Source organism: Salmo salar, chromosome 04, assembly GCF_965601325.2.
Source record: "Salmo salar chromosome 04, fSalSal1, whole genome shotgun sequence".
Lineage (NCBI taxonomy): Eukaryota > Metazoa > Chordata > Actinopteri > Salmoniformes > Salmonidae > Salmo > Salmo salar.
The window spans coordinates 30,859,900-30,886,304 of record NC_138294.1 but is presented as its reverse complement, the minus strand read 5'-3'; the positions used below and the strand labels follow the sequence as shown (position 1 = coordinate 30,886,304).

At 41.0% G+C, this 26,405-nt stretch overlaps 1 protein-coding gene across 6 annotated transcripts in view; it reads right to left on the bottom strand.

Annotated features, from left to right (window-relative positions):
* Positions 1–9,009: 9,009 nt before the first annotated feature.
* LOC145878628 (SLAM family member 5) overlaps positions 9,010–26,405 on the bottom strand; it is a 30,297-nt gene continuing 12,901 nt past the window's right edge. Inside the window, exons 2-6 of one of the 6 annotated variants that reach the window (XM_082974333.1) lie at positions 11,782–12,099; positions 11,411–11,692; positions 11,170–11,290; positions 10,494–10,564; positions 9,010–9,519 (exon numbers count right to left, since the gene is read on the bottom strand). In XM_082974333.1, coding sequence (XP_082830459.1) covers positions 10,540–10,564; positions 11,170–11,290; positions 11,411–11,692; positions 11,782–12,099 — 746 coding nt within the window. In that variant the 3' untranslated portion in view covers positions 9,010–9,519; positions 10,494–10,539. The remainder of the gene's footprint in view (positions 9,520–10,493; positions 10,565–11,169; positions 11,291–11,410; positions 11,693–11,781; positions 12,100–26,405) is intronic. The other 5 variants (XM_082974336.1, XM_082974331.1, XM_082974332.1 and 2 more) reach the window with 5 other exon arrangements.

Sequence of the window (26,405 nt, the reverse complement as noted above, 5' to 3'; positions counted from 1 at the left end):
AAATGTCAATAGGAAGTAGATTCAGTATATAATTCCAGGCTTATGAAAATCATGAAGAGATACAATACTTACACTTGCTCCTCTGAGTAAGGGCTGTTCGTTCTCCCTCGGTGTGTGGCAAGGTCACCCCCTGTTGGCCAGAATCCTCCATCGCAGTCTGATGTCACAATCTGTGGGGTTGGACTGGGATAGACTTGTGATTTCCTCCCGGAAGAGATTCACAGCAGGGTTGGGCTCAATTGAGCATGCTCTTGAATACAGGGTTTGAGTCAAGTTTTGTCTGTTAAATGTACTAAAATGAGAACACAATAGAAATGTCAACTTTCAAATGGTACATCAAAGAGGAGGGTCACATCAGAGAATGCTGACCCGAATGGGAATATCAGTTGTTTTAAATGGTACTGTCAATCTTCCATATGAAACAGGGTTGGGCTCAATTCAGAATTGAATTGAGAATGTCTGATAAATTCCAATTAAATTATTGAATTTGAATTGAATTCCAATCGAAGTAGTAAACAGGATATGGAATTGAATTAAAAGAAATGAAATTGAATTCAGTGAAATGAAAATGTCTCTTCTATTCTATATTACCTGTATACTTGTACACAAAACCTCAAACGTGTCATTATATACACGCACATAAAATATTGTTGAACCAATAAAATTAATGATCAAGGTTAACAAAACCTGCATGCGACTATTCCAAGTTATTATACTTAACTAATCACTTACATTTCGTTCACTATGGGGAAAATATTACATTTCCCAGAATACATTAGATTAACCCACAAGTTGATCCTGGCTTGAGGTCTTCAAAAAGAAGAGATCAAATTTGGTGGAAATATAATTGGCTATTCTAAGCACTAAGGTTAAAAGAGTATATGAACATTGTTTCCAGAGAAAAGTTACATTTTTTTTGGTATCTGGAAGTGTGGCCTGTCAGATTCAATGAAACTCATGTTTTAAAACTGAGTGGAATTTATTTTAATTCCACCAGAGGAAGAGGTTTTACTCCGCCCGCAAAATCTGTCCACAAAAATAAGCCCACGAAGTGAGAACATTTTGTATTGAGGTCCATGAGGGTGTCGAATTTGGTCAACAAAAAACGTAATTGCTTATTGGCTATGTGAGACTTATTTGATTGAACAGAAGTTTCGTAATGGTTAGGTTGTTATGAATGCACATAAGTGGACACACGTGGCATTTCGGCAACTTTGAAAAAAAATGCTTTATCTGAGTTGTGCCTGTTGTCATAGAGATAGATAGAGGACTCATCATTGTAACCTATTTTAGCATGGATATTGCCAATGATGGCTTCAAACACTTTAAAGTAGTCAACAGGGTGAGGATTCCTATGAGATGAAAGCACTCAGCCAATGAAGAAAAAAAGGGGTCATTTGACCATCTTGTCCATCAAATCAAATCAAATGTTATTGCTCACATACACATGGTTAGAAGATGTTAATGCGAGTGTAGCGAAATGCTTGTGCTTCTAGTTCCAACCGTGCAGTAATATCTAACAAGTAATTAACAATTTCACAACTACCTTATACATACATATGTAAAGGAATGAATAAGAATATGTACATATAAATATATGGATGAGCGATGGCCAAACGGCATAGGCAGTAGATGGTATAGAGTACAGTATGTACATATGAGATCAGTAATGTAGGGTATGTAAACATTATATAAAGTGGCATTGTTTAAAGTGACTAATGATACATTTATTACATCAAATTTTTTATTATTAAAGTGGTTAGAGATTTGAGTCAGTATGTTGGCAGCAGCCACTCAATACTAGTGATGGCTGTTTAACAGTCTGATGGCCTTGAGATAGAAGCTTTTTTTCAGTCTCTCGGTCCCAGCTTTGATGCACCTGTACTAACCTCGCCTTCTGGATGATAGCGGGGTGAACAGGCAGTGGCTCAGGTGGTTGTTGTCCTTGATGATCTTTTTGGCCTTCCTGTGACATCGGGTGGTGTAGGTGTCCTGGAGGGCAGGTAGTTTGCCCCTGGTGATGCGTTGTGCAGACCTCACTACCCTGTGGAGAGCCTTACAGTTGTGGGTGGAGCAGTTGCCATACCAGGCAGTGATACAGCCCGGCAGGATGCTCTCGATTATGCATCTGTAAAAGTTTGTGAGTGGTTTTGGTGACAAGCCAAAATTCTTCAGCCTCCTGAGGTTGAAGAGGTGCTGTTGCGCCTTCTTCACCACACTGTCTGTGTGGGTGGACCATTTCAGTTTGTCCGTGATGTGTATGCCGAGGAACTTAAAACTTTCCACCTTCTCCACTACTGTCCCGTCGATGTGGATAGGGGGTACTCCCTCTGCTGTTTCCTGAAGTCCACGATCATCTCCTTTGTTTTGTTGACGTTGAGTGTGAGGTTATTTTCCTGACACCACACTCCGAGGGCCCTCATCGTTGTTGGTAATCAAGCCTACCACTGTAGTGTTGTCTGCAAACTTGATGATTGAGTTGGAGGCCTGCATGGCCATGCAGTCATGGTGAACAAGGAGTACAGGAGAGGGCTCAGCTCTTGTCGGGCCCCAGTGTTGAGGATCAGCGGGGTGGGGATGTTGTTTCCTACCCTCACAACCTGTCAAAGTCCAGGACCCAGTTGCACAGGGCGGGGTCGAGACCCAGGGTCTCGAGCTTAATGACGAGTTTGGAGGGTATTATGTTGTTAAATGCTGAGCTGTAATCGATGAACAGCATTCTTAAATAGGTATTCCTCTTGTCCAGATGGGTTAGGGCAGGGCAGAGATTGCGAGCGTCGCGGGCCTCTGGGCGGAGCGGGTGGGTCAGGGGCAGTAGGGTGGAGGTAATATGATCCTTGACTAGTCTCTCAAAGCACTTCATGATGACGGAAGTGAGTGCTACGGGGTGATAGTTCTTTAGCTCAGTTACCTTCGCTTTCTTGGGAACAGGAACAATGGTGGCCCTCTTGAAGCATGTGGGAACAGCAGAATGGGATAGGGATTGATTGAATTGAATGTCCGGAAACACACCAGCCAGCTGGTCTGCGCATGCTCTGAGGATGCGGCTAGGGATGTCATCTGGGCCGGGAGCCTTGCGAGGGTTAACACGTTTAAATGTTTTACTCATGTTGGCTGCGGTGAAGGAGAGCCCGCAGGTTTTGGTAGTGGGCCGTGTCAGTGGCACTGTATTGTCCTCAAAGCGAGCAAAGAAGTTGTTTAGTTTTTCTGGGAGCAAGTGGTCGGTGTCCGTGACGGGGCTGGTTTTCTTTTTATATTTAGGGAGCCTTGTTTTCAGATTATCCTTGTTAAAATCCCCAGCTCCAATAAATGCAGCCTCAGGATATGTGGTTTCCAGTTTACACAGAGTCCAATGAAGTTCTTTCAGGGCCGTCGAGGTGTCTGCTTGGGGGGGATATACACGGCTGTGATTATAATTGAAGAGAATTCTCTTGGTAGATAATGCGGTCGGCATTTGATTGTGAGGAATTCTAGGTCAGGTGAACAAAAGGACTTGAGTTCCTGTATGTTGTTATGATCACACCATGACTCGTTAATCATAAGGCATACACCCCCACCCTTCTTAGGGATGTTTGTTTCTGTCGGCGCAATGCGTGAAGAAACCGGGTGGCTGTACCAACTCTGATAAGGTATCCCGAGTGAACCATGTTTCCGTAAAACAGAGACTGTTACAATCTCTGATGTCTCTCTGGAAGGCAACCATTGCTCGAATTTCGTCTACCTTGTTGTCAAGAGACTGGACATTGGCGAGTAGTATACTCAGGAGTGGTGAGCGATGTGCCCGTCTACGGAGCCTGACCAGAAGACCGCTCTGTCTGCCCCTTCTGCGGCACCGTTGTTTTGGGTTGCCTACTGGGATCTGCTCCATTGTCTTCGGTGGTGGTCCAAACAGTCGTATTCCTGGTCGTAATGTTGGTAGGTTGAAGTTGCTCTTACATCCAATAGTTCTTCCCGGCTGTATGTAATAATACTTATGATTTCCTGGGGTAACAGTGTAAGAAATAATACATAAAAAAACAAAATACTGCATAGTTTCCTAAGAACGCGAAGCGAGGCGACCATCTCTGTCGCGCCATCATCAATATAATAGACAATCTTCGATTGCAATGAATTAAATTATACTTCCTGTTACTCCAACTCATATTCAAATTCTACATCCTTTAGAGGTTGTAGGAGTGTGGTGAATTTCAACTTGAGTCAATTCCAAAAATCTTAATTGAGCCCAACCCTGATTCACAGCTAATAGGACAAACCTGAGAAACAGAGGATCAGATAAATTCCATGACCTTGTTTGCACCCTTTTCATTGTAAACCTGACTCTAAGACTTGGGGGGTAGTTTTCAGCTCAAATCGGTCAGACTAGACAGACGATTTCTTGAGAAGTAACTTGTCGGTATCCTCTCATGTCTGACAAATAAAGGCGCTGACAAGTGCCTATCCACCACATATGCGAATGGCCGATACAGGCGGATTCAGTGGAATGTGACGCAGCCCATGCAAATAAACAGAAAGTCTCTAGCGTAAACACAAGGGGGCCTTTTCTCAATTGGATTTGCTAAACTCCCGCGTCCTCTTTCCACAGTCATCTGTGGGCTTTTGAAAAAGGTCAAAGGTAATCAAGGAGTGGCGGCGAGGAGAGGGAAAGTGGACGAAAATGCGCTTGTATGAAATGAGACTTCTTCAATCACGCGTCATCACGTACATGGAATCCCAAAATAAATGTATAAAGTGATAAAAATGAATCTAGCATTTATACATAAAAGGATATGTAGCATATCGTTTTTAAATGTTTGCATGGTTTTCTCCTTTGAGAAAATAACAGCTGATTCAAATGGGGTGTGGCAGATTTCAAAACTCTTCAGAGAACTGGTAGGATTCTCTTGTGCATCCTCGCCAAAAGGAGGATATCAAGGAGGGGAGGACAGTGTTCCGTTTGCCTACTAACGAATTGAGACTCTCCTTGACCACTTACCGGTTTTCCGGGTCACGGAGGACAGATTTTTTACCAAATCAGAAAAGTCAGGGGTTTTATTTAATAAAACGTGGTGACATCACCAACGTCCGGGCCTCTGTTAGTTCCCCATGGAATAACGATTCACAGCAGCCACACCTCTCTACTGCGTTGCACACAGTCAAATTAGCTCCAAGATTAACTTGTTAAATCTTGTTCATGCTTTTAAATTAAATACCAGGACTGTTTTCTCATTAGCTGGGATTGTCGTTTGAAATGTCTGATAGAACATACTTTGGTGATATCGTTATCAACCTACCGCAGACCCCTTAAAAATAAATGTGAATGCAGGATGTGCTATTAGCTTGCTAACACTCTACAAGAGAGACTGGTAGAATAGCTAGCATAGCTAAACATCGCTAGCATTCACTGGTTGAAGTTGAAGTAACTTTTGAGTGTAATGGATGTCATTAGGGTGTCCAATCAAAAACACATATTTTGACCAATGGGTAAAATAGTATGTTAATTGTGCAGATACTCCTCTATGAAAACCAATGGTCCAAACCCATATCTCTATCATAATCTGTTGTAAAGTGTTTACCCTTAGGGATGGCCAAAATTAAGGCGACTAATTCAATGGAGGCCAGAGAATAAAACTGGTCAAAAATCTGGAAAATAGCATTGTGTCAGCTAGGCAGGATGCTGTGCGAGAATTAGGCTAATTGACAGACTCACTGTTAACATCATAATTTTTCTTCTCGAATCTGGAGGACATAAAATAGATATTGATTTTGAGACATGCCATGTAGTATTTTCATATTTTAGTATACTGTACGCTTTTCATATTAATACAAAGATTCCTGTTCTTTTTCAAAGATTTCTCACAAACAACTTTGCAGAGGACCAACACATGTAAAACCCTCAAATGTTACTGCGAGAAAGCGCCACCGCTCTGTCAACAGAGTTCGGTGCTTATTATCAGATGCATGAAGTTACGAAATCAGATTTTTTTTATATGTTAATGATATGTTAGAGAAAGACCCCACTGAATGACTCAGAACATGAAGAATCATATTTTACTTTTACTTTTTTTAAACTTTATTTTATAAGATAAGGAAGTTACATTTCATCACCAAAGCGCGTTTTCATCCATTTAGAGTTGGTGGATGGGAGCCATAATCCAGGTATAACTGGAGCTATAATCCAGTGACGTTATTGCTTGGATTAACTGCTTTCCACTGAGAAAGATTACTTCCGTACCCCACTTCCGTGATTGTAGTTGAAAACGTAACTTTGTGGAGTTATGCTATAGATCAGGAATCAAATTAAAAGTGTAAAGCTAGGTTACTCCCCAATTCATCCATGCTGCTACAGACAGAAAGATCATGTGTGTTTTATATACGAAGGTTACTCATTTCCTTTAACAAAACATGGGAGTTAAACAAATTACAACATTGCGCAATCTGATTTTCTTGGAAAATTACATAACATTTGTATTTATTCCAGACCGTCATTAGCTACTCTTCCTGGGGTCCAGTCACCATTACGCAATTACATACAAAATAAAACAGTACATAACACAACATATTATTACGCTCTACTCTACCACAACATATCTATAATACATAATCAATAACACAGCAATATAACAATATTAAAATGAACATAAATACACAAACTGATAAATGAGGCTCTCATGTTTTGCTACCAAATGGGATTTAAAAAATAAAAATAACATCAACATGGCATATTTCAAAAATGTTTTAATTGTTACTCACAATAATGTTATAATAATGGCACATTGGCACAAAAATGCGTGACCAAAGTCTAAAGCACAGAAAGGTTAGAGAACATTTTGGTTCCACATGATTTAAGATACACTTACACAATTTACAGTACACTGTCTCATAGCGAAACACTGTGCATTATGTACAGTATACAGTACACTGTCTCATAGCGAAACACTGTGCATTATGTACAGTATACAGTACACTGTCTCATAGCGAAACACTGTGCATTATGTACAGTATACAGTACACTGTCTCAGAGCGAAACACTGTGCATTATGTACAGTATACAGTACACTGTCTCAGAGCGAAACACTGTGCATTATGTACAGTATACAGTACACTGTCTCATAGCGAAACACTGTGCATTATGTACAGTATACAGTACACTGTCTCAGAGTGAAACACTGTGCATTATGTACAGTATACAGTACACTGTCTCAGAGTGAAACACTGTGCATTATGTACAGTATACAGTATACTGTCTCAGAGTGAAACACTGTGCATTATGTACAGTATACAGTACACTGTCTCAGAGTGAAACACTGCATTATGTACAGTATACTGTCTCAGAGTGAAACACTGCATTATGTACAGTATACAGTACACTGTCTCAGAGCAAAACACTGCATTATGTACAGTATACAGTACACTGTCTCAGAGTGAAACACTGCATTATGTACAGTATACTGTCTCAGAGTGAAACACTGCATTATGTACAGTATACAGTACACTGTCTCAGAGTGAAACACTGCATTATGTACAGTATACTGTCTCAGAGTGAAACACTGTGCATTATGTACAGTATACAGTACACCGTCTCAGAGCGAAACACTGCATTATGTACAGTATACTGTCTCAGAGTGAAACACTGCATTATGTACAGTATACAGTATACTGAAATATAAAAACATTAAACCACTAGATGGAGGAAATGGATTGGAAGAAAAGGCCAACGTTTTCTCTAAACAATGCTGGAAATTTATAGGATTTTTAAATAAAAAGTTAGTAATTCACTATTTGCAGTCATTATTGTAAATATATATTCTTTAAATGTACAGCTGCCTGGCATGCAAAGTGACAGGAAAAAAGGTCACACAAACTCACAAAATGGAGAATCCACCAACCAATTACAGTGGTCCCTCCTATTGACCCTAGAAGTAGGTTACATTAAAACTACAATCTGGAGTTGTGTTTCTCGAGAAATGTCTCTGGAGAAATGTTTCCACTCGTAAACTTATAGAAGCAGCCATGGATTCAAGGAGTGACAGTTTACCCAGGTATTCTGAAGCAATACATTATTTGTTTACAAAGATTTAAATGACAACAAAAACAAACAGGGAATGGAGTAATCTACCATAATATTTTGGGTTGTGATATGGTATGTAAAACATTAATATATTTCAAGCATGGGTATTTATATATTGATGATCAGGAAATATACACATTTTATGACTTTAAATTAAATGTATGGGTAAGTCTTTGATTTAATATATTGAAGCTCAGTACAAAATGTTTATTTTTATCAGTTTGAATAAGTCAAGAGATTATTTTAAAATAGTGAAAAGTGAGTTATATCTTCATATTCAGTCTCAGTAACTACTCTAGAGTAGTATAATATGAAATAGCCTACAGTGCAACAACTCACTATGGTATCAACTGTGCTAGCACAGATATATACAAAGGCTGCACTAATGTAGGTGGAGCACAACATGCTCTGATAGAAGGAGAGTGTACAGTGTCGGCAGGAGTCTGCAGGAAAAAGTGATTGTATTCTTAAGGGAGGATGTGCTACATAGATAAGGACAACCAATAAATGGTCCGTCATAATAAACAATACAAGCTAATTAAGAGCTACAATTTAGCCCAGACCTACATTTTGCGAAAAGCGTTAAGAGGAAAATGTCACTCAAGATTAAATGGCAAATCAAGATCTATCCCTCAGAAATGTTTCAATACAACATACATGGTGAAAGGAAAACATTTATTTATGGACCTTTTGTTTCTAAAGGAGCCTAACAGCCATTGGTTCTAAGGAGTAGGAGGCTTTATCTCAAACGCCTGTTTTTTTTATATTATGTACACAGCTGTTATCCACTGGCAAGCTAAACAATGAGCAGCTATAAAACGATACAGGGGAGGCACCTACATTTAAACAACAGAACAGACAATACTGAAAGAGCCGAAGGGGCCCTGGTTGGGGCACCGAGCGCCGGAGGCGTCGCAGCATGAGCAAACGAGGCGGCCCAGCGTAGCTAGAACCTGTGGATTAAAAGATATGTTCCATTTGTTTTAACCTATACATTGGGATTTGGGGTAAAAGGCACTTGAACAGAGAGATGATCATTATCCTGCTATTTACTCAATGCATAGTTATCGCATTGGTCCGTATCAGTGGATGTCATTCGAGTCCTCTATTTGACAGGAATGTGAGAATGACCTACAAAGAATGCCTGAAACTATAACATCAGCGCAACAGTTCCAGGGAATTTTTCTCCCATAACAACTGTGCCTCTAAAAGGTTTCCTGGGTGAATATTTTTTTTACTATAATTTGGTTTCAATGTCCTCTTTATGATATACTGTCATCTACATGATGTGAGTTATCCTATTGACTTTCCGTTTTTCTCTTTCATGCTGTGTCAACATCCCCGCTGGCAGCCATGCGATGTAACAGGAGTGTATCATAAACTGATGTCAGGTTAGGGTTTTCTCTACGGGACTCCAATTCTGGTATATCTGTTCTGTGTGACTCCAATTCCGGTATATCTGTTCGCTCCTCCTAGGCAGGGAGAAGGAGGTAGGGGAGGGAAGGACAGAGAGGGACAGGGAAAGAAGGGGCAGAGAGAGGGGAGATAAGAGGTTAGGAAAGTAACACAATTAAAAAAGGATCTTATGCTTCTTTATTAGAAACTTTGTGCCAGAGGAAGGAAACAGGACACGCCTGACGCTCTCTTGTCTACGCTCATTGTTCTGCAGTAAGGAACTCAACAGTCAACACAACACATCTAGAACCTTTCCTAAAGCTTTTGGGAGGAATCATGAAGCCTAACTTTAAAAGTCCACAGACTTTGCAAATACTGTAAAAGACTGTATAAAAATCAAAGGAATTACTAATCTAATCAAATCAAATGTTATTTGTCACATGCGTCGAATACGGCAGGTGTAGACCTTAGAGTGAAATGCTTACTTACTGTACAAGCCCTTAACACTTATTTTTCTTCAAACTGCATTGTTGGTTAAGTAAAAAATAAATAATAATTAATGAGCAGCAGTAAAATAACAATAGCGAGGCTATATACAGGGGGTACCGGTACAGAGTGAATGTGCGGGGGCACCAGTTAGTCGAGGATTGAGGTAGTATGTACATGTAGGTAGAGTTAAAGTGACTATGCATAGATAATAAAGAGGGAGTAGGAGCAGCGTAAAAGAGTGGAGGAGGGGGCAATGCAAATAGTCTGGGTAGCCATTTGATTAGCTGTTCAGGAGTCTTATGGCTTGGGGGAAGCTGTTAAAAGAAGTCTTTTGGACCTAGACTTGGTGCTCCGGTACACCATATGTGCTGTGTGGATTCTCATTGTGCAACCAAATGGGCAAAACTGGTTGCAATGACATCTGGCCGTGTATCAAACTCAGGTGGTCTGTGCTACTCAAGACCACATTAACCCACTGGCACAGAGCTAAAGCCTACAGTTGTAGCCATGAGGGCTGCTAAAGCTGCTGTATTGTCAATCAGCCTGTAACATTTTTACTAACCTGATTATCTGTTCGTTTTTTAGGAGTTATCTCTGTATACTCAATGTCAACTTGCACTCTTTCGGATGAATCTAAGAAGACAAATAAAGTAAAGTAAATATAGGCCTACGGTGAAGTGTGACTAACTGACAGAGACATACAAACGCTCACCGTTCCAGGACAGGTTCTGTAAAAACCCAGGACTCATTTGTTACTATGAGTACTGGTCTCTGTGCTTGCAGCCATTTTGGTGTCAGATAAGCCAAGCTATTCAAGTGATCATTGTCAGAGAGCGTGTGTGTGCCTTCTGCTTTTTCAACATTTGAGAAGTTGTCTGGGAAACCGACACTGTCTGACCAAGCAGAGGAAGTGTGGAAGATATGACACTTTATTTGACCTGCATGCTGTGTTTAAGCAAACATTTCCTACCTTTTCCAAAACCCTACCCTTGATTGTAAAAAAAAAGGCTAAGCATGTTTTGACTTAGGGGAGTGACCTCACACCTCTCAAAGATAACTGTCTCGTGTGGCTCAGTTGGTAGAGCATGGTGTTTGCAACGCCAGGGTTGTGGGTTTGATTCCCACGGGGGACCAGTACGGAAAACATTTTTTTTATGAAATGTATGCATTCACTACTGTAAGTCGCTCTGGATAAGAGCGTCTGCTAAATGACTAAAATGTAAATGTTAAATAAATACCTGCCTTGTGAGTGTCCATTTCTACTCTTCTTTAGATAGATTGCAAGTCCAACCAGCCCTGAGGCAACCAAAACGCAGATTACAGCAATAATCAACAAACCCAGAGTCATCTCATCACTGTCTGAAATAAAACACAAGGAAATTATTTTTGTAAAGTATGTTTTGAATGAGCTCAACTACACTTCAGTTTGACTTGGTAATTGCTATTTTCTGGATGGATTTAATTAAAAATGTCTCTTACCTGCATCATTAGGATGACCATCTTCGCTGCAACATTTTGGGACATGAACTGTCTCATTGCTGACAGGGTTAGCAGCCACACAGCTGTAGGTGGAGTTGTAGTCCTTTCCCTCTACCTCCAAACGGAGAGATAGATCGGTGGTGAGATCAGGACTGCTGGTCTGGTTTAATATTTCTTCTCCCCTGTACAAGGTTAAGGTCACCTCTTTTTCGTTGTCCACAGAACACACCACACTACAGGAGCTGCTGTCACAGTCTCTCAACTGAGGTTTGGAAACAACATCTGGAAGAAAAAATATGAATAAATTGGAATTGGATCCTATATTAAATATTTTTGTAACGTACAACACACACACACACAAACACACTTACTGTATACAGTGAGCTCAAATGTTATAATTTTTTTTTCTTCATCTGTATTCTCCACAGTATAAACCCCAGCATCGTCTATCTGAAGGTCTGACAGAGTGAAATATCTTGTAACATTGTTCAAGTGGAGGCGGTTTTCAAATCTCTTCTCAAGGGTGATTTTGCCTTCTTTACCAGGGTACACATTTGCAATACTGTCAAGGTCTCCATAAAGTAAATTGCCAGACTTGATCACCCTCTCTGGAAAAGAGAAAGACTGTCCCACGATGCCTTTCACCCGCTGACTCTCAGACTGGTCTGTTTGCTGAGAAGCACAGAGTACTGTGGAAAGAGAGAGAGACTCAATATTAACACAATGACTGCAGTCACACACTAAATCTCACAATACCTGGATAAGTGTTTAACATGTCAGTAACCACATCATATGATATTGTGATCTGATGTCAGACTGCACTGAAGATGACAATGAAATTCAATCATTGTGCAGCAAAATCATAATTTTTGCTGCACGTCTGCAATGTAGTCGTCTGGAATGACACTACTGACTTGAGTATCACAGTCCTTCTTAGTTATCTACAGGCCTAACGTGATGGTTGGGGACAGGAAAAAATTGTTAGGACTAGTATTTGTTCTTCCCCAATTGACTGTTTTTCCCCCCAAATAAAAGTCAAGGATATCACCGAAAAAGCACATGACTTTACAGAGATATTTCATTACCACTGAACATAATTAAATAGCCTAGATCTTATCCTTTGAATTTCAGGGTCAGAGGAACATTTCAGCATGATAGAGGACTATTGTAGGCATTAGCCTATGTGTAATTTGTTGAAACAAGGTTTTGTGTTGAGAACACAGAAACAGGGATCAGGGGCATGATGTTTGTCCTACTAGCAGTAGGAAAGAGACAGGAATTATGTACAAATGGACACTGCAAAAATATTCTGATTATAAGCAGCTGTAGCCTGTAGAAAGGTGTCTGCTAAACTACTCAAATGTAATTATCTGGACAGGCGTAATGTATATCAATAATCAGTGGTGGAAAAAGTATCTAATTGTCATACTTGAATAAAAGATACCTTAATAAAAAATAAAAATGAGTCACCCATTAAAATACTACTTCTGTAAAAGTGTAAATGTGTTTGGTTTTAAATCTACTTAAGTATCAAAAGTAAATGTAATTGTAAAACATACTTAAGTAAAAGTATGAATCATTTCAAATTCCTTATATCAAACAAATCAGAGAGCATTATTAATTATTTATTTTTATTTATGCATAGCCAGGGGCACACTCCAACACTCACACATAATTTACAAACTAAGCAGTTGTGGTTAATGAGTCTGCCAGATCAGAGGCAGTAGGGATGACTAGTCATGTTCTCTTGATAAGTGCGTGCATTTGACTTTGTTTTGTCCTGCTAAGCATTCAAAATGTAATGAGTACTTTTGGGTGTCAGGGAAAATGTATGGAGTAAAACATATATTGTATTCTTTAGGAATTGTTGTCAAAAATATAAATGGTAAAGTACAGATACTCCCAAAAACTACTTAAGTAGTACTTTAAATTATTTGTTTTTTTCCCCCTAAATAGTATCTTTCTTTTTTTTCCTAAATAAAAATGTCCTAACTGCAAAATATTTGAAGGTTTTAGGCATAGCCGCAGGAAGTAGTTTGGGGGTGGGGGTGCTGCTATTTATTTCATTGACGGAGGGTGGATGTTTTTTTTGCCCGCACTACAGACGGCTATATCCGCTAATACAGGACTATTAAAGGCCCAGTGCACTACTTTTGTGAAAAAACAAATAAAACAATTAGCTTCTGATTTTTTTAGGGGGTGCAGCAGCACCCTCAGCATCCCTACTTCCCGTGGCTATGGTTTTAGTTGTTGAGTAAGGTAGAACAAATGTTTCAGTGTCACATCCTCTGAGGAGACATAGGCTTAATGTATGCGGCAGGTTGGCTCAATTAGGCATTAGGTTACCCAGGTCATTAGCTCAATAATCTGGTTATTGGCTCATAGGCCCAACAGCATATTATTGGGCTTGTTCAATAACAACTTTTCAGTATTAGTTCTACAGGTGGATAGAAGAGAACTCATCCACACCCTACCAACATAATGTATTTGTCCTCCAATAGCGAACTGTATACATTGTCTATCTGAATATGTGACTGTGTCTCTGCTTGTGAACACAGACTGGTTTCCTTTCCCATCAGTCTGTCACATCGTGTGGTCGGCATTTTTCTGTCACATTAGTGGTTTGACCACACTGAGAAGCAGCCCCACACAGTCTTCCCTGCGTACAGAGTCCCGTCTCACACACAGGCCTATGTGGTGAAATATGTTTCCACTGCAATGAATATGTTCCACTGCAGCGAACAGAATAGTTCTCAGTAATGCTAAAGGTCTACCCGTGACTCTTATAATTCTTTCAGTTGTCTGATCAATGTAGACCTGCTAGGGGTCTTTGGATTTCTAAAAATAAAAGTGAAATTGCACTGGGAAAAGGAAGGCTATTTTGCATGGGTGGGTAGGCCTAGGAGTGTAACTACATTACTTTTATACAACACTGTTTTCACATTCTGTAAGCAAATTAACTATGCAAATTGGTGATGAGACAATGAATATTGTGGTGATAGCCTCCCTAATGTTGCATGTTCTTCAGCACAAGGAAGCTAGCCTCCAGCTTACATACTCCAGACACTTGATAATAAAGTATGCATACGGTATAAGCCTAATATCTTTCTGAGTTTGTCTCACCCACACATACTCACATACCAAAGTCTTGTTCGTTTAGGATAAACATACTTCCATAGGGATTGTAACAAAGGATAGACAACACACAGACAGCGACTTGTTATAAGAAAAACAGTAAATAAAAATGTGTGCAACAGTTGAGGGGCTATTTCTGCAGCTGGCTACTGTAACAGTAAAACTGACAACAATTAACAACAAAGCATTGGCTATGCCATCAACTTGTAATTCATTTGCAGTATAAATGGTTATTTTGAATACAGCAATTGCAGTATAACTGCAAAATAAACAGAGTTAGGACATAACCACTATACCAGGGAACCATGGTCCTGGAGTGATGCAGGCAATTGATGTTTTTCATTTAACCAACCTGGAAGGACAGGTGTGTTGAATTTAGGTAATAACTGAACTGATCAATTAGCTCAGCTGGTCAGGTGTGGTGCCTAGTTGGAACAAAATCCTGTAGTACCTGCGACACTCCAGGAACAGGGTTTCCTACCCCTGTACTACACAATTACTGAATTGTACAGGATAATATAACATTAACCCTGCAGTTACAAAAGTCACTGTAACTGTGTTATTTTGGACGCAGCTATTGCAGTAGCAATATAATAAAACAACATGTGCAACTGCACAACTGCAATGATTTTTGTAGGGAAATATATTTCTCAATGGAAAATGACAGATAATTTCAAAACATCAGTTATGAGTTACTGAGTTATTGTTCCAAGTTCCAAGAGCACCTGGAAAAATGATATCTAGTATTAGATATCATATTTCAAATGATTTCGAGGAAGAGTACATTTGAGAAAAACAAGTGAGTGAAAGATTAAGAAGGACTAAGAATACAACATCAGAAGACTTTTATCCAGATAACTCAACTGGATAGCTAACAAGCTAACAGTTGATTACAGGTTGGTATGGAGTTGCTAAGAGTTTCTAGCTACTGGTTACCTGGTGTTAGCTAAAAAACCTAGCTAGCTAACAAATAACAAAAAGGACAATCAAAAAGGACAAAGGACAGGACAAAGGACAGGAAAACTAGTACCTAAACTTACACAAGCAAGAGAAAACAATTCAGACAAAACAATCGAGGTAGGCTTTGTTTATATTCAAAAACATATAGCTACAACTAGCCAAGTGCAAACCAGCTGTAACATATACTGTATCCAACTGTAATAAACAAAGACGGATACATTTAAAAGCCCCAAACTCAGCAACCTTGCAATCCAAAATGCAGGTATTGGTATTGCCAGTGAAGCAAGAGAGCACACAGAGGTCCTAAGTGCAGACTTTATGCAACAAAAATACAAATAAATCAAGGTGGATCTTCTCATTTTCAACGAACGTCCAAATTCTTGGCATGCATCCCTGCGCAAGGCAAACAAACATCTTAAAATGTGTGGAAACAAGACCATGAGACAATTGTATGTGGACACAAACCCAACATGTAATATTAATATATATAATAACAGAACAGAAATGATCCAAGGCTCTGAGGTCTTATAGGCAGAAACTCAAACAGGATGTACCAGGGACGAGAAACATTCAACGCTGGTCCAAACAATCGGAAGCCACGCTTCAATATTGTTTTGAACGCACAGACTGGAATATGTTCCTTTCAGCCTTAGAGAACAACATCGACCTATACGCTGACTCGGTGGATGCGTTTATAAAGAAGTGCATTGGAGATGTCGTACCCAATGTGACCATTAAAACCTATCCTAACCAGAAACCGTGGATGGATGGCGGTATTCGATCAAAACTGAAAGTGTGATCCACTGCATTTAACCATGGAAAGAGGTCTGGGTATATGACTGAATATAAACAGTGTAGTTATTCCTTCCGCAAGGCAATCAAACAAGCGAAATGCCGGTACAGGGACAAGGTGGAGTCACAATTCAATGGCTCAGACATGAGACTTATGTGGCAGAGTCTACAGGAAATCACGGACTACAAATAGAAACCAGCCACGTCACAGATACCGAAGTCACGCTTCCAGACAAACTAAACACCTTTTTTGCCCGCTTTGAGGATAATACAGTACCAACGTCGTGGGTCCCTCTAACAAGGACTGAGCCCCCTCTCTCCTTCTCCGTGCCTGACGTGAGTAAAACGTTTAAACATGTTAACCCTCGCAAGGCTGCTGGCCCAGACGGCATCCCTAGCCGTGTCCTTAGAGCATGCACAGACCATCTTGCTGGTGTTTTTACGGACATATTCAATCGCTCCCTATCCCAGTCTGTTGTCCCCACATGCCTCAAGATAGCTACCATTGTTCCTGTACCCAAGAAGGAAAAAAATAACTGAACTAAATGACTACCGCCTCGTAGCACTCACTTCTGTCATCATGAAGTGCTTTGAGAGACTAGTCAAGGATCATATCACCTCCACCTTAGAAGCCACCCTGGTCCCACTTCACTTTGCCAAAAAAAACAAGTCAAATCAAATCGTATTAGTCACATGCGCCGAATACAACAGGTGTAGACCTTACAGTGAAATGCTTACGAGGCCCTAACCAACAATGCATTTTCAAAAAATAAGGATAAGAATTAGAGATACATGTAACAAGTAATTAAAGGGGGTACTATACAGGGGGGTACTGATACAAAGTCAATGTGTAGGGGCACCGGTTAGTTGAGGTAGTATGTACAGGTAGGTAGAGGTATTAAAGTGACCATGCATAGATGATAACAACAGAGAGTAGCAGTGGTGTAAAGAGGCGGAAAGGGATGGGGGGCAATGCAAATAGTCTGGGTAACCATTTAATTAGATGTTCCGGAGTCTTACGACTTGGGGTTTGAAGCTGTTTAGAAGCCTCTTGGACCTAGACTTGATGCTCCGGTTCCACTTGCCGTGTGGTAGCAGAGAGAACAGTCTATGACTAGGGTGGCTGGAGTCTTTGACCATTTTTAGGGCCTTCCTCTGACATCGCCTGGTATTGATGTCCTGGATGGCAGGAAGCTTGGCCTCAGTGATGTACTGGGCCATTCGCACTACCCTCTGTAGTGCCTTGTGGTTGGAGGCAGAGCAGTTGCCATACCAGGCAGTGATGCAACCAGTCAGGATGCTCTCGATGGTGCAGCTGTAGAACCTTTTGAGAATCTGAGGACCCATGCCAAATCTTTTCAGTCTCCTGAATGGGAATAGGTTTTGTCGTGCCTTCTTCACGACTGCTTTGGTGTGCTTGGACCATGTTAGTTTGTTGGTGATTTGGACACCAAAGAACTTGAAGCTCTCAACCTGCTCCACTGCAGCCCCATCGATGAGAATGAGGGCGTGCTCGGTCCTCGTTTTCCTGTAGTCCACAATCATCTCCTTTGTCTTCATCACTTTGAGGGAGAGGTTGTTGTCCTGGCACCACACGGCCAGGTCTCTGACCTCCTCCCTATAGGCTGTCGGTGATCAGGCCTACCACTGTTGTCAAATTTAATGATGGTGTTGGAGTCGTGCCTGGCCGTACAGTCATGAGTGAACAGGGAGTACAAGAAGGGACTGAGCACGCACCCCTGAGGGGGCCCTGTGTTGAGGATCAGCGTGGCGAATGTGTTGTTACCTACCCTTACCACCTGGGTGCGGCCCGTCAGGAAGTCCAGGATCCAGTTGCAGAGGGAGGTGTTTAGTTCCAGGGTCCTTAGCTTATCGATGAGATTTGAGGGCACTATGGTGTTGAATGCTGAGCTGTAGTCAAGGAATAGCATTCTAACATAGGTGTTCCTTTTGTCCAGGTGGAAAAGGGCAGTGTGGAGTGCAGTACTGATTGCATCATCTGTGGCTCTGTTTTGGCGGTATGCAAATTGGAGTGGGTTTAGGGTTTCTGGGATGATGGTGTTGATGTGAGCTATGACCAGCCTTTCAAAGCACTTCAAGGCTACAGATGTGAGTGCTACAGGTTGGTAGTCATTTAGGCAGGTTACCTTCATGTTCTTTGGCACAGGCACTATAGTGGTCTGCTTAAAACATGTTGGTATTACAGACTCGGACAGGGAGAGGTTGAAAATGTCAGTGAAGACACTTGCCAGTTGGTCAGAGCATGCTCGCAGTACACATCCTGGTAATCCATCTGGCCCTGCGGCCTTGTGATTGTAAACCTGTTTAAAGGTCTTACTCACATCGGATGCGGAGAGTGTGATCACACAGTCTTCCGGAACAGCTGGTGCTCTCATACATGTTTCAGTGTTATTTGCCTCGAAGCGATTATAGAAGTAGTTTAGCTCATCAGGTAGGCTCATGTCACTGGGCAGCTCTCAGCTGTGCTTCCCTTTCTAGTCTGTAATGGTTTGCAAGCCCTGCCACATCCGACGAGCGTCAGAGCCGGTGTAGTACAATACGATCATAGACTTGTTTTGATTATTTGCCTGTTTGATGGTTCGTCGGAGGGCATAGCGGGATTTCTTATAAGCTTCCGAGTTAGAGTCCTGCTCCAGGTCCACAGACGACGCAATCGCCATCACACTGCACACTGCCCTATCCCATCTGGACAAAAGGAATACCCATGTAAGAATGCTGTTCATTAACTACAGCTCAGCATTCAACACCATAGTACCCTCCAAGCTCATCATCAAGCTGGAGGCCCTGGGTCTCAACCCTGCCCTGTGCAATTGGGTCCTGGACTTTCTGACGGGCCACCCACAGGTGGTGAAGGTAGGAAACAACATCTCCACTTTGCTGACCCTCAACACTGGGGCCCCACAAGAGTGCGGCTCAGCCCCCTCCTGTACTCCCTGTTCACCCACGACCACGTGGCCATGCAAGCCTCCAACTAAATCATCAAGTTTGCAGATGACAACAGTAGTGGGCTTGATTACCAACAACAACGAGACAGCCTACAGGGAGGAGGTGAGTGCACTCGGAATGTTGTGTCAGTAAAATAACCTCTCACTCAACGTCAGCAAAACAAGGGAGATGATCGTGGACTTCAGGAAACAGCAGAGGGAGCCCCCCTTCCCCTATCGACATCGAATTGACAGCAGTGGAGAAGGTGGAAAGTTCTTCGGCGTACACATCATAGACAAACTGAAATGGTCCACTCAGACAGCGTGGTGAAGAAGGCGCAACAGCGCCTCTTCAACCTCAGGAGGCTGAAGAAATTTGGCTTGTCACCCTAAACCCTGACAAACTTTTACAGATGCACAATCGAGAGCATCCTGTCGGGCTGAATCACAGCCTGGTATGGCAACTGCACCACCCTCAACCGCAAGGCTCTCCAGAGGGTGGTGCGGTCTGCACAACGCATCACCGGTGGCTAACTACCTGCCCTCCATGACACCTACAGCACCTGATGTCACAGGAAGGCCAAAAAGATCATCAAGGACGTCAACCCCCTGAGCCACTGCCTGTTCACACCGCTACCATCCAGGAGGCGAGGTCCGTACAGGTGCATCAAAGCTGGGACCGAGAGACTGAAAAACAGCTTTTATCTCAAGGCCATCAGACTGCTAAACAGCAATCACTAACTCAGAGAGTCTGCTGCCTACATTGAGACCCAATAACTGGCTACTTTAATAAATGGATCACTAGTCACCTTATAAAATGCCACTCTAAGTAATGCCGTTTACCTATCTTACATTACTCATATCACTTGAATAAACTGCATTTTATACCATCTATTGCACCTTGCCTATGCCGCTCATCCATATACTTATATGTACATATTCTCATTCACCCCTATAGATTTGTGTGTATTAGTTAGTTGTTGGCGAATTGTTAGATTACTTGTTAGATATTGCTGCACTGTCGGAACTAGAAGCACAAGCATTTCGCTACACTCGCATTAACATCTGCTAATCATGTGTATGTGCGACAAATACAATTTGATTTGAATACTATTTAAGTGGCTAACGTTAGCTATCTGGATAACATTAGCTAGGCCAGGGGTTAAGGGTTAAGGTTAGGGTTAAGTTTAGGAGTTAGGTTAAAGGGTTAAAGTTAGGGTTAACTAAAAGGGTTGAGGTTAGGGTTATGGGAAGGGTTAGCTAGCATGCTAAGTAGTTGCAAACTAGCTAAAAAGTAGTAAGTCGTTGAAATGTTGCTAATTAGCTAAAATGCTACATTTGTCCGTGATGAGATTGAACTTTTGAACATTGAATTTAAGAATTAATAGTTTGGGGGGGCTTCAGTTTCGAACGATATTGTGTGTATCACTCTCACAGCCATCAAACAACGGTCCGTGCTATACATAATCCTTGGGACGTCCCTATCCCATTGAAGTTGACATTGAAAAATGGTTAAGGTATGGGTTAAGGCAGGGGTGTCAAACTCATTCCATGGAGGGCCTGTCTGCAGGTTTTGTGTTTTTCCTTTCAATTAAGCCCAAGACAACCAGGTGTGTGGACTTCCTTACTAATTAGTGACCTTAATTCATCAATGAAGTACAAGGGAGGAGTGAAAACCCGCAGCCACTCGATCCTCCGTGGATTGAGTTTGGCACCTTTGGGTTAAGGGTAGGGGTTACAGTTTAGGGTATGGAATGTTCCAAGGATCTTAAATAACACGTAATGAACATCACGCAATGCATTCCGCCAAGAGTCGCAATGCATTCCGCCAAGACTCAATCACATCTACACCGGCAAGGCTGCGGGGGGGGGTTACGAGCTCTGGGGGCCCATGCGCCTGTCATCGATGTCTATTTACATTTTTGATATAAATCATTTTGACAGTAACCTTTCAAAAGGTTATTCATAAACCGTTTTATTTTCCATATGTACTAGGAAGCTAAGCGTTTGTGTCTTGGGCTTCAGGAATGTGACTGAAAAAGCGAAAACTAAACTGAATGAAAGTATAAGGGGATTTCAGTGAACAAATGCCATGGTCAAGGCTATGATGGTGACAGTACAATGAGTGGAGCTTACTGACTGTGGTGGTAAAAGTACCCAATATCATACTTGAGTAAAAGTAAAGATACCTAAATAGAAAATTACTAAAGTAAAAGTGAAAGTCACTCAGTAAAATACTACTTGAGGAAAAGTCTAAAAGTATTTGTTTTTAAATATACTTAAGTATCAAAAGGAAATGTAATTGCTAAAATATACATAAGTATCAAAAGTAAATGTATAAATATGGGCTCCTGAGTGGCGAAGCGGTCTAAGGCACTGCATCTCAGTGCTTGAGGTGTCACTACAGACACCCTGGTTTGATTCCAGGCTGTATCATAAACGGCAGTGATTTGGAGTCACATAGGGCGTTGCACAATTGGCCCAGCGTGTCCGAGTTTGGCCGATGTAGGCCGTCATTGTAAATAAGAATTTGTTCTTAACTGACTTGCCTAGTTAAATATATAAAATAATCCTTATATTAAGCAAACCAGACGGCACCATTTCGTTTTTTTATTGACGGATAGCCAGGGGCACACTCCCACACTCAGACATCTTTACAAACTAAGCTTTTGTGTTTAGCGAGTACGCCAGATCAGAAGCAGTAGGGATGACCAGGGATGTTCTCTTGATAAGTGCGTGAATTTGAAAATGTTGCTGTCCTGCGAAGCTCTCAAAATGTAATGAGCACTTTGGGTGTCAAGGAAAATGTATGGAATATAAATAGTAAAGTAAAGTACAGATTCCCCAAAAACTACTTAAGTAGTACTTTAAAGTATTTTTACTTATTACTTTAAGCTACTGCTTACTCGGGTGTTCAAAAGCGCATATCAGACCGAAAGCCTAATGCTTCATACACAAAATAAAAATGCTGCGGTAGGTCACTATAGTACATACCCAGCACTGTTGGGTTATGAGAATGACCCAACGGGTTACTTTACCCCCAAAATTCTGTTATTTTGACCCAGCAGCGGGTTGCTTTTTACGATGTTATTGTTATTCATGTATTTGACCCGGCAGTTCTTACCTTATTGCGCGATTATTTTCTTCTACCTTCTCTATTACAGAAGGTGTTGTTTTTACAAATATTTCGAACAATAAAAATCTGTTACAACGTTATTACACATGTCATTCTTAAAATGACATAAGGCCAATCATGACAAATTGTAGACAAAATACAAACTGTTTAAGATATACATTTTAGCTACAAAATGAAGTAATGCAAAATATAACCAACAAAAAAACAGCACACAAATAAACAACTTTAGAAGCACAATCCATACTTTCAAAAATCACAGCGGCCCTACCATTAAAGCTGAGTAATGGGGCTAAAGAAAAGTAACCACTTTACGCTCTACTCCCCAACAGTTCATTTTCAACATTAATTTATGTAAAACAACAAAACATGATGTCGCCTGCTCATTCATGATGAATTCCAGGGAGTAGAGGTGATTGTCCCCAGAGTCAGAACAAAGCGTTAGGTATCTTGTTCTTTTGGTTGCTTGGCGGAATTATTCAGCCATATTGGTTCCAGCCTGGGAATTTTAGAATAGGATTATAAAATGTTGAACAATAATCAAGACACTCATCACACTCTTGCACAAGCCTGTGTGAAGGATGTTAATCTGCAATGAGTTGAGTCCATCCACTTTGTGCATGGTTTACAGCAGGTGTGGGTACTGTATAAGTACTGTTACTTCAATTAAATTTGACTCAAGTAAAAGTAAAACTACTTGTGTAAAACAAATATTCAAGTAAAAGTCCAAAGTAGCTCACTGAAAATGTACTCAGAGTAAAAAAAGTTGTAACTTTTAAAATATAAACACTGACCTTGACAATTAGCTAATGTTGCTAAGGTTACCTAAACATTGTTACGCATCTTGTTACAGATCATTCCATGCATGAAATTGAAAAAGTATGAGGAAATTAATGTACAGTAGGATCTAGGTTCATTTATTTTGAGTTGCAACAAGGCAGATCTGTATGTAAAATATACTACTAATGTTTGAAAAGAAATGAATCATTCTAAGACATTTTAATCAGTGGTGGAAAGGCTACTGAAATATCTTAATCAAGTAGAAGTATTGTTACTTTAATTACATTTTCCTCAATTATAAGTAAAATTACTGAATGAAAAATACTGAAAAAAAATACTGAAAAATACTAGAAATACTATATGGTAGCCTAGAATATTGTAGCCTATTTGTGTAAGGTATTATCCAGACAATAACTGCTAAGTTCAACAATAAATAGTGGGTGAATTTATCCTCAAGCTGACTACTTTTTCCCCCCCTCATTTCCTATTTGATGTTTAAAGTTGATAAAAAGTTAGCAGCTAAACACAGTACATAGCTATAGATAATACACTGCATAATGAAACAATAACTAGTAAGCTAGTGTGTTGAGGGTGGACTGACCGTATTATTTGGCAATACTAGACTGGTTTTCCGCTCAACTTTCTATCCAAGCTGGGAGAGAGCATGAGGACGGCTCATGTCATGCAGGTTCAGGTAGCTTATACAGGATAGCAGTAGGGGTGCATGGGTAAAAAAGCGGGGAAGCCAACCAAGGATAAAAAAACATATTACAACTTATGTGTTGGGATAATTGCATTGTTTGCTCTATAACCTGTTAGTTCATATGCCTTGACACCGTGATATGTGACCCGTTTCAAGAAGCTAGGCATAGCTCTTCGATGAGGTTTAACAGCGTTTGGCATCCAATAAAAGTTGCATTACCACCACCAACTAGACTGGACAATAACTCCCTTATACTTTGCTTGAAAATAAATCAACAAATACCATACCATCTAACCCCACTCAACACACCCTGTAACTCTTCTAACTTCAAATCCGTACACCCAAATATTTCTCTGCAGCTGCCACAACAACCTCTATTTTGTGCGACTTACGTTCCATCCCTGCAGGACAGATGATTACCATTGCTATGAATGCTAAAAGTCAATCTTACTGAAGCATATATCGTACTCACACGACTACTCTCAGTATCCCGCCCCCATGACCCATCTTCCAAAACTTTCTTTACTGCCTCAGCATACAACACCCTCTGCTCTACCCTAACCCTGGTAACCTCAACCTTCCTCTCTCGCACCGGACACTTCTGATGCCCAGACTCATTTTATTTTTATTTTTTTATTTTTTTATTTCACCTTTATTTAATCAGGTAGGCAAATTGAGAACAAGTTCTCATTTACAATTGCGACCTGGCCAAGATAAAGCAAAGCAGTTCGACAACATACAAAAACACAGAGTTACACATGGAGTAAAACAACATACAATCAATGATGCAGTAGGAAAAAAATGAAAAAAAATGAAAAAAAATGGAAAAAAATGAAAAAAAATAAGACTATATACAATGTGAGCAAATGATGTGAGATAAGGGAGGTAAAGGCAAAAAAATGCCATGGTGGCAAAGTAAATAAAGTATAGCAAGAAAAACACTGGAATGGTAGATTTGTAGTTTGAAGAAAGTTCAAAGATAAAATATAAATAATATGGTGCAAAGGAGCAAAATAAATAAAATAAATAAATACAGTAGGGGAAGAGGTAGTAGTTTGGGCTAAATTATAGATGGGCTATGTACAGGTGCAGTGATCTGTGAGCTGCTCTGACAGCTGGTGCTTAAAGCTAGTGAGGGAGATAAGTGTTTCCAGTTTCAGAGATTTTTGTAGTTCGTTCCAGTCATTGGCAGCAGAGAACTGGAAGGAGAGACGACCAAAGGAGGAGTTGGCTTTAGGGGTGACCAGAGAGATATACCTGCTGGAGCGCGTGCTACAGGTGGGTGCTGCTATGGTGACCAGTGAGTGGAGATAAGGGGGGACTTTACCTAGCAGAGTCTTGTAGATGACCTGGAGCCAATGTGTTTGGCGACGATTATGAAGCGAAGGCCAGCCAACGAGAGCGTACAGGTTGCAGTGGTGGGTAGTATATGGGGCTTTGGTGACAAAACGGATGGCACTGTGATAGACTGCATCCAGCTTGTTGAGTAGGGTAATGGAAGCTATTTTGTAAATGACATCGCCGAAGTCGAGGATTGGTAGGATGGTCAGTTTTACGAGGGTATGTTTGGCAGCATGAGTGAAGGATGCTTTGTTGCGAAATAGGAAGCCAATTCGAGATTTCACTTTGGATTGGAGATGATTGATGTGAGTCTGGAAGGAGAGTTTACAGTCTAACCAGACACCTAGGTATTTGTAGTTGTCCACAAATTCTAAGTTAGAACCGTCCAGAGAAGTGATGCTGGACAGGCGGGCAGGTGCAGGCAGCGATCGGTTGAAGAGCATGCATTTAGTTTTACTTGTGTTTAGGAGCAGTTGGAGACCACGGAAGGAGAGTTGAATGGCATTGAAGCTCGTCTGGAGGGTTGTTAACACAGTGTCCAAAGAAGGGCCAGAAGTGTACAGAATGGTGTCGTCTGCGTAGAGGTGGATCAGAGATTCACCAGCAGCAAGAGCGACATCATTTATGTATACAGAGAAAAGAGTTGGCCCAAGAATTGAACCCTGTGGTACCCCCATAGAGACTGCCAGAGGTCCAGACAGTAGGCCCTCCGATTTGACACACTGAACTCTGTCAGAGAAGTAATTGGTGAACCAGGCGACGCAATCGTTTGAGAAACCAAGGCTACTGAGTCTGCCGATGAGGATGTGGTGATTAACAGAGTCAAAAGCTTTGGCCAGGTCAATGAATACGGCAGCACAGTATTGTTTCTTATCGATGGCGGTTACGATGTCGTTTAGGACCTTGAGCGTGGCTGAGGTGCACCCATGACCAGCTCTGAAACCAGATTGCATAGCGGAGAGGGTGCGGTGGGATTCGAAATGGTCGGTAATCTGTTTGTTGACTTGGCTTTCGAAGACCTTAGAAAGGCAGGGTAGGATGGATATAGGTCTGTAGCAATTAGGGTCAAGAGTGTCACCTGCTTTGAAGAGGGGGATGACAGCAGCTGCTTTCCAATCTATGGGAATCTCAGATGACACGAAAGAGAGGTTGAACAGGCTAGTAATAGGGGTTGCAATAATTTCGGCAGATCATTTTAGAAAGAAA